The sequence below is a fragment of the Fusarium graminearum genome, chromosome 4, assembly GCF_000240135.3.
Source record: "Fusarium graminearum PH-1 chromosome 4, whole genome shotgun sequence".
Lineage (NCBI taxonomy): Eukaryota > Fungi > Ascomycota > Sordariomycetes > Hypocreales > Nectriaceae > Fusarium > Fusarium graminearum.
Genome location: NC_026477.1, coordinates 2384222 through 2399596, shown reverse-complemented (window position 1 = coordinate 2399596; position 15375 = coordinate 2384222). Strand labels below are relative to the sequence as shown.

Here is a 15375-nt window from a genome sequence, read left to right as displayed (position 1 = left end):
TGCCATCGAGATATCCGATTCTGTGCCATCGAGATATCCAATTCTGTGCCATCGAGATATCCAATTCTGTGCCTTGCCTCTGTTGAGGCTCATACCTGCTGCACTCGACTCCCTTACAAGCTCGACTCATCCATCCATCCCTCTTGGTCGCTTTCTGGTTTCTCTTTCTACTCTCGTTCTCGATCATCCGCCTCGAAAAATTCGTTCGTTCGTTTATTCGTTCGTCGCCGTGGTATGTCAATTGGAAAATCTTTATCAGAATAGCATCCCCCATATGTCCCACCTGTTTTTGTCCTGAAGCCTGCCTGCAACTGTAGCAGACCTGCCCATCGCTCTCGACCAGCGTCGAGTGACCCCATCTCTTACTTGTATATGCATACTCAGTATCCATTTCGTCCATCTCTCTGCCCTTTCCCATCGTCGCTGCCCATGTCCGCATTGCCAATCAATGCATATTCTGTTTCCCGGCCCTGAGCTTATACTCTTGACCCCTCAAGCCTGTCTTGTCCTATACTGTCCAGCTTAGCCTCGCTTCGTCGTTGTCAATCACGCTCTGGTGCTATACGCTCTGGGGCATAGTCGTCACTCTGGCACTAGGGCATCTGTGTTCCACCAGTCTTTGCTACTTGCCCGACGCACTTCTATTGATAACTTCTTCCACACACGTTAGTCGTTCGACTCCGAACGGCATCGTCAGTTCATCACAGCTCAGTGCCTAACCCCGCGTTTCAGAAACCACCCATTCTCAACTATTCATCAAGCCGCCAACCATACGAAAAAGGAGAGCATCATCTTGCTGCTCCAACACACTCGTGTGATTAGTTTTATATTGCCGAATACATACTTGGTGCATTGTGTGGTTGTATCAACGACCTCAGCCACTCGGTATCGCTGTCTGCCTCAGATTGCAGGCTGCAAATCGCTAGTCCACTTGGACCTGGATTACGTTGAAGTCGTCATCCTGGCACCAATCAAAAGAAGCATATTCATCTTCAAAGGAGAGGTCCCGGGGACTTTCCAGCCGTGCTGTATGTCTTCTGATCTTGAATCGGTCTTCGCCGAGTTGGGATTGTCCCAATATCTCGGCGCCTTCGTTGAGCAAGGATTTGATGAGTGGGATATTATCCTCGATATACAAGAGTCGGATCTGTACGTGCCCCCAAACTTGACTGGCCCTGGAACTTACACTGACTGTCCTACAGAGATGCACTGGGCGTCAAGCTTGGCCACCGTAGGGTATGGAGAAAATCACCGCCCACTTAGGCAAAAACTAATATAATATTCGTCTAGAAACTTCAAAGAAGAATAGCCAATGCGCGGGGTATATCCCCATCAGCGTCTCTGGCGACCCCTGTAAGGCCAACAAGCGAAGAAGTCAAGTCTGAAAGCGTACAACCCGAGCCTAGTCGGACAGAAACACCTCCAGAGGGACATGGTGTCGCGAAACGAAAATATCGACGTCACCCTAAGGTGAGAAGAAAGTCGTGCATCACTAGAAGCACGTAACTGACAGGATATTAGCCTGATGAAAATGCCCCTGAGCGGCCCCCCTCGGCTTATGTGCTGTTCTCTAATAGTAAGCGACGCCCCAAGTCAACAATCCCTTTGTCAGCTCAGTGATACTAACGAGTACTGCAAAGAAATGAGAGAAGACTTGAGAAGTCAAAATCTCACATTTACAGAAATTGCCAAGCTGGTAGGGGAAAACTGGCAAAATCTGAATGCCAGTGAAAAGGAAGCATACGAGAGCCAAGCAAATGCAGACAAGGAAAAATACCACCGAGACTTGATGGAGTATAAGAAGACGGCCGACTACCGTAAATACATGCAATATCTGCACGAGTTCAAGGAGAAGCAAGCGAAACGAACTCAAGGTTCGTAGCCACTTGGCGTCAAACCCATCGTTCATCGATGGAGTAAAGAAACTGACATACTGACCTCGACTAGCTGATTCTTCCAAGAGGACCAAACTGGACCCTGTTCGGCTGCGCCATAGCAGCAGTAGCAGCACCACCATGACGCCCGGCAACACGTCAAGTGGAAGTGGAAGTGAAAGGTTACAAGGGAGCGAGCCACCGCCTTGTTATCGGGAAAGGTTGAATTCGATCGCATCGGTAGCTGAGTCACAGCATTCGTCGACAACACCAACACTCCTATCGCAAGCAAACTCGAATGACGACACCATGTCGTCTCCCCGGGGCAACCATTTCGATGCCGGCAGTCCTCGAGAGCCTATCCATCAAACTTCCACGCGTCAGCAGTCTTGGCGAGATAGTGGCCGTGGAGCGGAAACATCTCAGCAACAACATCTTCCGTCATTGTCCAATATGCTTGAGGATGGAAGGAAAGGTATGCCCATATCGTCGGGCTCCGAAGGAAATCCGTATTCGAGTGGTTTCGTCGCTGCCAATCATCCAAGATCAGTACCCGAGGTGCCAAACGTCCTCCCATCGGCTCCGCCTAAAGTCCCACTCCTTCGACACGAACCGTCTTCAACCAGCAGCGTGGGATCAATTAGCCCAGCAGGAAGTTTTGCACGAACACCTGGCGAAGGTCCCCTTCCGATTCACGCTCTGCTCTCCCACCACCAGACGCTGCCGACCCCAATCGCTGCTGCCAACGCGGGGATGTTCGAACGAAGTTCTTCTGTTTCTGGTTTCGGAACAACTCCCAGCCCGACGGACCCTGCACCGCTTGCGAGGCCATCTTTTCGTCATGGCGTAGTGCCCAAAGGATATGGTACTTGATCCTCACACCGCAGACTTCTGCAAAAAAGCTTAAGCTAACACGGCTTACAAGGCTCTCAACCTCTGCCACCTACTGGCCCCCCAGCCAGACACGACGAATACATGACAGACGGTGATGTACCGATGACACAAGCGCCCGATCTCATTACTCCAATTGAAGAGCGGCCTCTGCGGCCTCGCTTGGATGGTATGAGTGTCTTGCTGAGAGCAGGCGAGTTCGTCGCCAAGAATGAACGAGACGAACAGCGCTAAGGAGACGATAACGGATTATGTTCAAGACATATGCGTGTTATATACGATGCTGAAAGGATCGCCCTAATGTGTGAGGATGAAGCCCCCTTCTTTTATTATATTGTTGGATACCCACGTGTTATGATGTATACTCTTTTCAATTCAAGGTCGGACCTGGGCGAATGGTGGTATGTGTGTATACATACCTCCGTAATGACTATGGCGATAAAGGGTTTGAGCAGTTGAGGTTTTTGGCGTTACGGAATGGATGGTCTGGGTACAATCGGCTGGCGAGAATTTGAAAAGCAGCAACCAGGGCCATACGGGAGGGGTATGATTTATATTCGAATATTTGTTTAGGCCCTCGAAGGGTCAGGTCAGTTGTACGACGTACTATTTACGCATCATTCGGTCGTGGCTGGTGGGCTTTTTCTGGGACAAAAAAAAGGAGGATGACTAGAAACCAGGTTAGCCAGTATGAAATATTATAATCTCATGATCTTATATGAATTAATTCCAGTTGTGAACAATTCCGTTGCATCGTGAGATTTAACTGAGTTTGAGGGCATTTCCAAGTGTCAGACCACCAGCAGATGATTGCGGCGAGAGCGGAGCCTGTTACAATCGCGGTTATGGAGGATGTGAAAGAGGTAGGGTCGTCGATTTATTTGTCTCGTCTTCATTGCTATCTCCCTTGTAGATACTATGGAGAGGACGATAAGAAGAAACTTGCGATTCATAGCAAAAAAAAGTCATCGAAAGCAATAAAATAAATAGGAAAGGCGAACGGACAGTTCGAATATGAATGGAAGGGTCCTTCCTTACCAGGTTTTATGAAACCTTGACCCAAGCCAGGTGCCTACCTACTTCGTCAATGGCTCCTCCCCGCAAAACTCAACGTCGTCATAAGGGTCCAGTTCATCATAATACGTTCCAACGTCATAGTGCAGGTACGAAAGGAGTGTGGGGTGGATCGCCTAATAACAAAAAAAAACAAAAAAAAGAAAGAGTGGACCCATAAAGTACGTAACTTTCCAACGCAACTGACTCTAAGGTGAAGTGAGTTGATGATGGTGTGTGCAGCAACATTGCATCCTCGACTTAATAACATGTTGAATGTTATCGCAGTGGCCTAGTCCAGAAGGATGTCATGGTGGCGACTCATACCCTTTTGAAATTCGTACATGCAACATAATTCTACCCATTGCCTATCACAGTCTGGAGACTCGATACCAACGAAACTACTAAGGTTCTGTAACGAACCAGGGGAACATCGACTAAAATGAGTCAAGAGTCAGATCTAGGAATCTAAACTTGTTCCCCCTGGACAATTATTGGTTACGGTGCCATGTGGTTCTTGAGTATACCAAAGGTGAAAACTCGATAAACTTTAAGTAGAATTTGACGTGAATACACAAAAATAAAAACACCGTTGCCCAAGACACACATGTGCACATACATAGATATATAATATATACATGTAGCCAATCGTTCATTCCGTCGTGTCCTTCATATAAACAATTGCTCTAAACATTGCCTGTCTCGACTTCTTCCCCAACGCCAGGATATCATCAGGGTATCTTTCATGCCCTCCCTAGATGTCTTTCGAATGAAGTCTACAGGTGTCTCATGACTCGTCAAGTAAACTATGTCCCAAAACATAGACACAACCAAGCAGTGTAAAATTACTCTTACTATTCGCCCTCAACGATCTCCGCTGTCCAATCCCTGCGAATTTCCAGCTCTGAGAGACCAGGCGTATTCTCAATCACCAAACCCTTCTCGTTGGCCAGATGTAGGAGACAGATGAAACAGTAGGATGTAGAGATATCATCCATAACCGGTTTAGGATATACACTTTGCAAGTTATTCATGACTTCTGTAAACTTGAGTGGTTGATCTTGTTTGAAATCGCTGTCAGGTGATGCCAAAGGTTCGGGTTGCTTCTGGAAACATCTGTTAGCATCTTGCTCATTAGTGGTACTGATTTCATAGATAACTTACCCCGAGAATATCGTTATCCATACCCTTCCACAATTCCTCCTTGAGTCTTCGCACATCAACCTTCTTGGCTACTCTGGCGTATTGCACGTACTCTGGTCGCACGCGCCTTGTTTGAGTGACCAACGTCGTTCCAAAAGCCCCAGTGTTCGTCACCGTCTCGCCATTGAGAAGAGCTGTGAAACCACCGCCCTCAGTCAGACCAGCTTGGCCATCGACACCTGGCGAGAAGTGTTCGCGTGCATCGGCAAACTCCAGGTCGTCGTCGTCGTCCAAATCGCCGCCGCCGGGGAATGGCATGCCATCATCTTGGAAGAAGTTGGCATCGTAGTCGCCTCCAGGCGGTGCCGTGTCGTCGGTGTTCTGGGGCGCCTTTTGCTTTGCCCAGAATTCTTCGTCCATTTCTCCCTCGGGCTGATTGTCCAAGCCAACATTGCCAAAACCACCAGTGCGAGAGTTGAATCCTGTGCGTCGCTTGTTCATTCGTGCCTTTGGCTTGAGGAAAAGATTCAACAAAGACTTGGAGTTGAAATGCTTGTCATCGGGAAGAAGATTGCGTGACTTTGACTTCCAGTCCTTTTTGGGCATGCTGATGGATGTGTTGTTTGTAGCCTGCGTGTAAATGAGATCAAAAGTGTGCGAGTCGAGAGGAGCGGCAAAGTCAATTTCGAATGGCTCCTTTTCCTTGCGTTTCTTTGTTTCAGTTGCCGGCTTGTTGACATCTTTGATCTTTCTGATTCTCCAGTGCTCAGCGCTTGTCCAATTCTTCTGCAAGGCTTGGTCGAAAAACCCGAGGATATCTTCGTGCATTTTGTCCGCTTGCTGAGCGCTTGTCATGGAAACAATATATTCCCCGTTGCCCTTGCCATCGACTTCATCCCCATCGCCACCTTCTTCACCGAAACCAGCGTCATACACTCGCATCTGTGGTTCCAGGGCGGCTTCACGGGCCCAAGCCTCACCACCTTCGCCAAAAGCGACGTCCTCAACGGCATCAAAAGTTCCGAGGCCAAGGTCGTCATCATCGAACCCGGCTGGCGCATCACCATCGATGACAAGTCCAGAAATATCACCCAATGCCCCAGGCGTCTTTTCCTTGTCTTGGTCTTGCTTCCAGTCCTCAGGCGCCTTCAAGAAGGGAATATCCATGGAACCAGAAGGATCACCAAGGTCAAACGTTTTCAAAGACGGGCAGACGTCAAGCTCGTCGAGTCGGTATAGATCGGGAATGAACTTGGCACCAAGAGCTCCCAGGTCGATTTCAACATCATCAGCTTCCTCGTCATCTTCCAACTGCTCTTCCCCTGCGTCGTCGTCTTCGATACCATCGTCTTCTTCATCGCCGTCTTCGTTGGCCTTCTTCTTTCCTAGAGTGGTGGCATCGCCACTGTCGTCGCTACTGTCAAAAACGATGCGCCCTTGTGAATCAATCATCAGATGGTTCAGAAGAAGTCCTTTGGCACCTCCCTCATCAAAATCGGCGGATGCTTTCTTGAACAGTGGGTCGACGGCAAATTCCAACTCAAACTTCTTGAGTTGCAGCGAGTTAAACGAGGGTGCGAGCGTTGCTTCGGACGATCGTTGTGTCTGGCCAATTGTCAGTTTGGATTTTTTTAGTTCATGCACATGAATAAAACCATACCTTCTTTTTGGGTTTCTTCTTGACATTCCCATCCTCATCCAATTCTTCTTCGTCACTCTCGTCGGCGTCTTCGCCATCCTTGTCTTTTTTCTTGGCATTGTTGCTATCGGCGAGACCGCTCAGCAGCTTGCCCGTCTCGGTTGCAACACTGTCGACTCGATTCGTATAAATTTTGACACACCCGTCTAGGGTACAACTAGCCTTTTGGAAGTTGACGCCATCGCCCTCCTTGAGAAGTGACATGTCGTGGAAATAGTCTATAAGGGCAAAATTCCACGAGTTTGTCGCATTGATCTTGTTGTCGGTTGCCATCTTCATCCACTCCTCAAAGTTGGCTAGAAGAGGGACTCGCTTCATAGGCGTGACTGCAGAACCTCCAACCACAAAGACTTCATCATCCTCAATATTGCTGGCGCGGCCAGGGCGGGGTGTTTGCGGGTCGCCGTTTTCCATGTCGTCGAGGCGAGCCATGCTTTTGCGAGGAGTCGCGGCCTTTTTAATTTCGTTGAACTGTCTCTCATGAAGGGCTCTTCTAGAGCTCATGCGCTGACCTTTTTCTGACACATCGTCGTTGAGGGGGATCCTGAATAGCCGCATTAGCATATTACAGCGGTAGCCAGTGAATCAGCTTATCGATACTCACTTTATCGGTGAGTGTGTAATGTATGAAGGCGCCGTCATGGGGCCAGTATTTGCCCTAGCACTCCCTGATCTTGGAGCTTGAGCAACACGAGGCATTTTGAAAGTGATTTGTGTGGGTTATTAATTAAAGAGGGCGGAGTTGGACGAGGCCTGTCGCGTCTTTGTCGTCGTCGTCGTAGTGTTGCCCCCCCTTGGCAAAGTAAACAAAATAATGCGAACTGTTAGTGGTAGGTGGGTTGTTTGTGGGGTAACGACTTTGCGCCTCACTTGATACCTGAGGTTTTTCTTTGTGGCTGACGAGTATCACCAAAACCTTATCTTGGCAGATAGGTAGTATCTACAACTCAAAAGCGACCAGCTCGGCCAGTACACGTTCCAGGGTGTAAAAAATAAATACTTAGAAACGTGCTCCCAATAGTACCAGTCAACTCACGGATTTTGTCTCTCATGCGCCTAGTTCCAAGACTTAGGTACCTCTTTTTTGATAGCGTTATTAGCGTTAATAAGCGGAAAGTATCTTCCGTCTTAAACGGAACATGGCGGACACCACGCGGGAACTGCCAAGGCATGAAGCTTGTCACCCCTGTTCATGCATCACGAAACTTCGTGGCGGCACGTAAGGCAGGCACGTTGTAAACGAGAAACAAGCCAGAGACAGGACGATGTACAGTCAGACGCATTAAACAGCTCGATATAGGTAGACAACCCATCTACAACAACAGCAGGTGATGAAGCTTAGCATTTAGGCTAGTCCATACTGTCACTACCAGCTCTGAACTGGCTAGACTGGATCAGATACGTACGTTTTGTATGTTCCTGCTAATCTCTTGACGAGCCACACTCACACAACGGCTGTGGCAACTACTTCACCGATCCGCATCATGGAATACCAGCACCTAAGCAGGCGGCCTCCGCTAACCAGAGGTACTAAGTGTTCGTCTTCGTCTCCGTCTTCGTCACCGTCATGTAGAGCTTGCGATAAGCTCGTCGCAAAAGAAGCGCTAAAAACGCTTGAAACTGGTTTCTGGTAGGTACCTGACCAAAGTGATACAGTCCTTATTTCCTGTGGAATTTATCAGTCGGATTTTCGCTGCCTCGGGTAATCGCGAAGGGACGACGTGGACGCGGGCAACAGTTAGACCATGTCACGTCACAACACGATATCCAGTCCCTCGGTAGTACCTTTGTAGGTCGGTAGTCTATTTAACCTACCCTCCTCGCTTCCATCCTCCTCTCGCCGAATCCCATTCATTCACAAGCATCTTTTATGATTGCATTCTCTTGTTTATCGATTCTTGCATCCAAGTGACAATGACACTCCTAGCAACCGCTTTATGATATGACGATACCAACACCACAATGACGAATATCATCCCTCGCAGGCTTGCCTGCCCGAACGACGACATCGACCGACGTCGCAATACAGCTCCTGAACGATTCCTTCGAGGCAGTCGACTCAAGTCTCGCCCCTTCTACACTACGGTCTTTCTTCTATCGATTTTAACCGCATATTCTTTCCTGTCGCACACAACCTTTGCGCAGTCTGGCTCCAATCACGCCGCCGATCCTCATCACTTATTCAAGCGAAGCTCCTCCACCGACACCCCCGAGTGCAACCAAGTTCATGATGCTCAAGACAAATGCGCTTTTGTGCGCAAATACTGCACAGACGACGACGCCGGACTCGTCCCTTATATCGAACTCTATTATTGCGCTTTCGGCAACGTACGGCCTATCGCATTCAGCATCCTCGTTGCCTGGCTTGGTCTCCTCTTTACCACCATTGGAATTGCTGCAAGTGATTTCTTCAGTGTCAACTTGAGCACAATCGCTACTGTTCTTGGTCTCAGCGAGAGTCTAGCAGGCGTCACATTTCTAGCATTCGGCAATGGGTCTCCCGACGTATTCAGCACTTTTGCTGCGATGGGCTCTAACAGTGCTAGCATGGCCGTTGGTGAGCTGATAGGAGCTGCAAGTTTCATCACTGGCGTTGTTGCTGGGTCTATGGCTCTCGTGAGGGAGTTCCGTGTCGATCGAAAAACATACACCCGCGATATTTGCTTCTTTATTTTTGCCGTTGTTTTCACCATGATTTTCTTGGCTGATGGCCATTTACACCTCTGGGAGTGCTGGGCCATGATCGGTTACTATGCAGTATATGTTGTCACTGTTGTAACATGGCACTGGTGCTCGACGAGGCGCAAAGCCAGACAACGCCGAGAAGGGGAAGCGCGCAGCCATGTTTACCATTCCGGGGATGAGCTTGCTGGCGAGCCGTATCGAGATGATGTAGACGACGTTGGTTCGGCTCCTGGCACTGCTGTTTCTACTCCGCCTGACATTTCACTCCTTGAAGCGGGGCCTAGGATCGAGGTGGAGGGCACACCGCAACTAGACGAGAGCGACATGTCAAGCGAGGACCATGACCGCATGGTTGCAGCCGAGGTCAACAGCAGCATGCGAGTGTTGCGAGGTCGTGGAACCCGGAGAAACACAATGACCCCTATTCGACCCAGTCTCGTTGGAGCGCTCGAATTTCGGTCCGCGCTAGCTCAGCTGCAGCGTGAGGGTAATCTACAACTGTCCACCATTCCAGGAAGAAGTTACTCGGACTATCACATCCATAGGCGAAGGCAAACCACGGCAACTATCTCAGATGCAGCTCGTTCAGACGGCCGGCCAGCTTCGGGACATGATGGGCATGCGCCCAGAAGGAACAGAGCACTCTCTTCAGGAGATCAACCTGTGGGAACAGCTTCTCACTCTGATCTACGTATCCCAAGTCGTGATAGAGGTGAAAGTAGCCTGTCAGTTCCCGGCTCTACAGCCAGCGGTACAAGAGCATCAAGTCCGAGCCCATCACACACTGTTGGGGGAAATCTGGCTGCACCACTCGTCGGCCCTAGTGGGACCACCTTTGATGCTCCCAGCGAAAGTGTGAGAGGACAAATCCCGACTCCTGAGCTTCACCTGCAAATCCCGAGTCCAAGCCGTCGCAGCTCCTGTAGCGATCGATCTTCTCCGAACCAACCTTTCCCTATGTACACTGATTCGCCAGCACTGCTCACACCCAACTATCACAACGACCCAGTTGAGTTTTTTGTGTCACCGGGAGGAGTGTCGCCCAGTACCGTAGTGCCGGGCCTAGGAGGTCGTGAGACACCATTTGCCGACTTGCAGTTGACGGTCGATGTGCCATCCCGCCCTGTAAGGTGGTGGCCATATGCTGTGCTACCGCCTCCTCACATAGTGTTGGCAACATTGTTTCCTACATTGCAAGGCTGGAAAGAGAAGACGGCGTGGGACAAGCTTGTCAGTGCCATTTCTGTACCGAGCATCTTTCTTCTGGTAATCACCTTGCCAGTAGTCGACTCAGCGACAACAGATGGCGAGTCCTCTTTCCTTGAGACGATCGTTGACCTTGCTAATAGCCATCACGGGATTGGGCATATGGCGCCACCCGTGTCGGTCGAGCATTCGTCAATCGAGCCGGAAGGAGAGACAGAATGGGAGCGTTATCGAAGATGTTCTCATGTAAGCCAGGGTAGCAGTTATTTAGGGTCTGCTGTTCCGCCTTCCTCAGCACATGCCGCTGGGGGGGAGTATTCGACCGCCCCGCATCTGTCTCTAGGGCCACCAGCGATCGTGACCAAGCCTGCTTCGGATTTTCCTTCTTCTAGCAGTGCTAGAGGTGACTGCACAGGCTGGAATCGGTGGCTCGTGGCACTCCAGCTTTTCACCGGGCCTCAGTTCGCCGTTTTGGTTCTATGGGCCAACACTCTGGAAGACCAGGAAAGTCCCCACAAGACTCTAATCCGGATGGTGCTCTACACCCTTCTTGCATCACTCATTCTCCTTGGAGGTTTGATTGTTTTCACATTGGAGGACAGGCCACCTCGTTATCATTATATGCTCTGCTTCATGGGGTTCATTATTAGTATTGCTTGGATCTCGACTATAGCAGGCGAGGTCGTTGGGGTTCTTAAGACAGTCGGCGTTATTCTGAATATTTCGGAAGCGCTACTGGGTCTTACAATTTTTGCTGCCGGCAACAGCGTGGGAGACTTGGTTGCCGACATTACGGTGGCACGACTGGGATACCCCGTCATGGCCTTGTAAGTATTGATGTGCTTCGCCGAAAGATATAACTGACAAGCTATCTAGGTCTGCTTGTTTTGGTGGCCCGATGTTGAATATATTGCTCGGCATTGGTATCGGAGGTGTCATGATGATGGTCAAGAAAGCAAACAAGAAGCATCACAAAAACCCTTCCCTCCCCATCAAGTACAAACCTTACCGCATTCAAGTCAACGGAACTTTGATGATCTCAGCTATAACGTTGCTGGTGACTTTGGTAGGGCTATTGATTGTTGTGCCCATGAATAAGTGGATCTTGAGCCGCAAGATTGGATGGGGACTGATTACACTCTGGGCAGTGAGTACAGTCGTAAATGTTATTATCGAGGTTACTGGAGCTTGGGGCGAGGTGGCATAAACGCAGCGGAGTATATATAGGTAACGGCTTTGTACACATTGGATGTTGATACGATTAGGCTAGAATATATACCAACACGGCTTTATTCGTTATACTTGCATATATGGAATGACAATACATATGCGAACTTTCGAATACCACGAGTAAAGACTATCAGCGAATTGGATTTCATATTCTTGGTACTCTGTACCACTCACTAAACTCACCCAGACTACGGATACCCATGCTGCAAACTAGTCTAAGTGTGCATTTGGCGGTCAGACTCAACAAGAGAGACGCCACTATAGATTTCGCTTGTGGGGGGATCTCATGATAGCAGGTTGGAAGTACCTATGTTTAAAGAAGAACACAGTACCTAACCAAATGATGTTGTTTAAACTATATTCCATTTGTCGGAATTCCCATTGTACGATGCTACTATGTATTCTCGAGCAAACCTTGTCGCCTTCTCATCTCATCTCGTTCATTATTAGGTAGCTCCCAGGAACCTTGTCGTTCTAATTACAATAGTTGATGGAACCTTTAATCGTTAGCGGTATAAATGCGACTTTGAATATGGCGAAGTAGCTTGCTGCTCTCATTTGCAAATTCTGTAGAGTTGGTGGCTCGTCTCTAACATATCCCAATTATTCAATTGAGATATAAAAACACTTGTCATCAGTTGATTGAGTATTACTGTAATCTTAATAGGCAAAGTTCCCCATTGAGGTTTCTTCAGTAGTAGCTATTTTGTACCTGAGTGTGCCCCGCATCTTAGCTTAGATAGTACTGGGTGTGCATCCTGGCATCGCAAAGTCTTGCCCCACCCCCTCCTGTTGGCGGGCTTGGTCCCCTCCTCAACACCAAGAACTCAGGTACTTCATATTATCGTGACCCCCATTTCTCTTTTTTTTCCCCCTTCCAACACCATCTTCACACCACAACTCTCACAATGTCTCTCGCTCCTCCATCGTACTCTCCTCTTCAGGAGCGCCCTCTCAAGGACACCATCTGCCTCTTTGATGTCGACGGCACCCTCACCCCCGCGCGTCTGGTACGTCAAAGCTCAATCGACCCCTGATATTCTACAAACCGCTGACAACTCCTCAGGATGCTTCCCCCGAGATTCTTGCCGTCCTCCAGAGACTTCGCTCAAAGTGCGCCGTCGGTTTCGTCGGCGGTTCCGACTTCGCCAAGCAACAGGAGCAGCTGGGCAAGCCCGCTGGCCAGCCCGTCACCGCTCTCTTCGACTTTTGCTTCTCCGAGAACGGCCTCACTGCCTTCAAGCTCGGCGAGCCGCTCGACTCAAACACCTTCATCAAGTTCATTGGTGAGGAGCAATACAAGGAGCTCGCCAACTTTGTCCTCCACTACATCGCCGATCTCGACATTCCTGTCAAGCGTGGAACCTTTATCGAGTTCCGCAACGGCATGATCAACATCAGCCCCGTCGGCCGTAACGCCAGCACACAAGAACGAAACGACTTCGAGAAGTACGACAAGGACGCCAAGGTCCGCGAGAAGTTTGTCGCTGTCCTTAAGGAGCGATTCGGTCATCTCGGCCTCACGTATGTTGCATTACCCCTATTCGCCATCATGAGCTTTAACAGCTGACCAATACACAACAGTTTCTCCATTGGTGGACAAATTTCCTTTGACGTCTTCCCTACTGGCTGGGACAAGACCTACTGCCTCAAGCACCTCGAGAACGAGGCCAAGAAGCCCGATGGCATTGCCTACAAGAACATTCACTTCTTCGGTGACAAGACTTTTGAGGGCGGCAACGACTACGAGATCTACACCGATTCCAGGACTATCGGCCATTCTGTTACCAGCCCCGAGGATACCATGCGCATCCTTAAGGAGCTCTTCGATGTCTAAACGTGCAATCTAGTGTTGGGAGCACGAACTAAAAGCATATACGCACTTGCAATAGAAATGAGACCAAGAAAGAAACAAGTTGTCACCTTTGATTTTACAATAGGCGAGGTTTTATTGATAAGGCTGAAATGCTAGGCAAAAATCATAATGAAAAAGGTATCTTTGATGTATAAATCTTCATTATATCGTAGAAATGCTATATATGCAGTAAATATGATAAATGCCACTGCCAAACGGCTTGTCGCTAGTATCCGGTTTTCAAATATATGAACGACATTATCGGCCATATTCCAAATGAGGGATGATGACAGGGCCGTATTTGGTTGGTGCTGTAAAGGCGCCATCGCCTTGTACCACGAAGTCAACAGCCAAACTGACCTTGGACAGACCCTGCTGTGAACCGTTGAGGCTTGGGTTGGGGCTGAAAGGCGTTTGAGGTACTGCGGCGGCAGCGTCTTGGTCGTACGAAACGAATGCGACGTAGTTACGTCGGCCCATCAGCTTCTTAAGCTCTCGCGCAGCACCACTGGCATCGGAGTGGAAAATCTCCATCATGTCCTCTTTTGTGTCAGATACCTCATGTGTCGACTTCTTTCCGTTTTGAGGTACATATAGAGTCTTCTGGTTGTGTAGCATCTTGAGGACATAATTACTCTGGGGTGCCGCCACAATAGGCGATGAGATAATCTGGTACATGGTCTTGTGATCGCCAGGGTGTGTTGGGTCGTGAACTAGACCAGCTCCTGAAGCGTTGACGTCTACAATAATGTTAGCCTAGTTTCTTTGAGAATATCATGAAAAATTCGACGTACCTCCAGAAAGGAATGTCATTCGGATTCCTTTCTGTTGCGATATGCCTTGCAGAGTTCGAATCAAATACGTTCTCTCCAGATCCTTGGTGTCATGAGTCCACATGTCCTTGAGTACTTCCTGAATATCAAGTTCACCGAACTGATTAAGAACGTTGCCCATAAGACCGGTCTTGCCCACCGCCTTCTTGACTTGTGAGAATCCCTGCGCCACCACGTCTTTGCCTCCAACCACGCCTGCGACTGAGCTTGTCACCTTGCCCAGAATGTTGTACGTCGTATTGACAGCCTTCTTGCCAGCAGCCATCGTATTAGCAAGACTCTCAACGGTATCTAAGCGCGGATATACAAGTGGCACTGAGACCATCCAAATGCAATGCTGTACACTAGGAGGCAGTGTAGCAACCTTGGGGAAGATTCCCTGATATGTTGGGCCTGCCATCACTTGGGCCTGGGTCCGTTCAGACCGGCAGTCAGGGCCTACAACAACCACGGCCGGACCCAAGTACTTCACAAAATGCCAGCCTGTGCCTGTGATGGTAAAAATATCATGATCGGTGCTGACATTCCGCAGCATCTCGACGGTAGTGTGATGTTGGAACAGGAGGTACATTTCCGTCGCGATCCTGCCGATATTCTTAAACATAGGCGAGGACTGCATATAGTCGGGGTATGAACCATAACCGTCAAAGCTATTGTCTATCAGTAAATGCCGATGTTTCAAGTGTTAAAGTAGTACTCACATGTCGTGGTCATCAATCTGCAGGACGTGGGGAATCTGAGCGAAGGCTTCACGGAGGAACGGCTGGTCGAAGTGACTTGTGTAGTAGTGGAAATAAGCATGCGCAACGTCTTCCTCGTGTCGGGCTGTCCACTGGACGTTTTTCTTGTTGTCTCGCCCGCTCATCGCAAGCCATTGCTTAAGGAGTGGGACTTCCTTCCATAGGC

The 15375-nt window shown here is 49.2% G+C and overlaps 5 protein-coding genes across 5 annotated transcripts in view; 3 read left to right on the top strand and 2 right to left on the bottom strand.

The window, feature by feature from the left end:
• Positions 1 to 1030: 1030 nt before the first annotated feature.
• On the top strand, positions 1031 to 2747 carry FGSG_07116 (uncharacterized protein; the record flags this gene model as incomplete). The annotated part of the gene is made up of 6 exons (XM_011328517.1): positions 1031 to 1149; positions 1203 to 1236; positions 1291 to 1470; positions 1522 to 1576; positions 1683 to 1874; positions 1948 to 2747. The coding sequence occupies 6 exons, from the start codon at positions 1031 to 1033 to the stop codon at positions 2745 to 2747; spliced, it is 1380 nt and encodes a 459-aa protein (XP_011326819.1).
• A 1610-nt stretch (positions 2748 to 4357) lies between these two features.
• On the bottom strand, positions 4358 to 7359 carry FGSG_07115 (uncharacterized protein; the record flags this gene model as incomplete). The annotated part of the gene is made up of 4 exons (XM_011328516.1): positions 4358 to 4924; positions 4983 to 6566; positions 6622 to 7204; positions 7265 to 7359. The coding sequence occupies 4 exons, from the start codon at positions 7357 to 7359 to the stop codon at positions 4673 to 4675; spliced, it is 2514 nt and encodes an 837-aa protein (XP_011326818.1). The 3' UTR covers positions 4358 to 4672.
• Positions 7360 to 8622: 1263 nt separating this feature from the next.
• FGSG_07114 (uncharacterized protein) lies at positions 8623 to 11758 on the top strand (the record flags this gene model as incomplete). Its single annotated transcript, XM_011328515.1, has 2 exons — positions 8623 to 11378; positions 11428 to 11758. The coding sequence occupies 2 exons, from the start codon at positions 8623 to 8625 to the stop codon at positions 11756 to 11758; spliced, it is 3087 nt and encodes a 1028-aa protein (XP_011326817.1).
• Positions 11759 to 12619: 861 nt separating this feature from the next.
• On the top strand, positions 12620 to 13786 carry FGSG_07113 (phosphomannomutase). Its single transcript, XM_011328514.1, has 3 exons — positions 12620 to 12791; positions 12848 to 13305; positions 13366 to 13786. Exons 1-3 carry the CDS (start codon positions 12690 to 12692, stop codon positions 13616 to 13618), a joined length of 813 nt encoding a protein of 270 aa, XP_011326816.1. The 5' UTR covers positions 12620 to 12689; the 3' UTR covers positions 13619 to 13786.
• Positions 13787 to 13878: 92 nt separating this feature from the next.
• FGSG_13060 (uncharacterized protein) overlaps positions 13879 to 15375 on the bottom strand; it is a gene marked incomplete at its 5' end in the record, with an annotated part of 3473 nt that continues 1976 nt past the window's right edge. The window contains 3 exons of the mRNA XM_011328513.1: positions 13879 to 14376; positions 14431 to 15119; positions 15171 to 15245. Coding sequence (XP_011326815.1) covers positions 13895 to 14376; positions 14431 to 15119; positions 15171 to 15245 — 1246 coding nt within the window. The 3' untranslated portion in view covers positions 13879 to 13894. The remainder of the gene's footprint in view (positions 14377 to 14430; positions 15120 to 15170; positions 15246 to 15375) is intronic.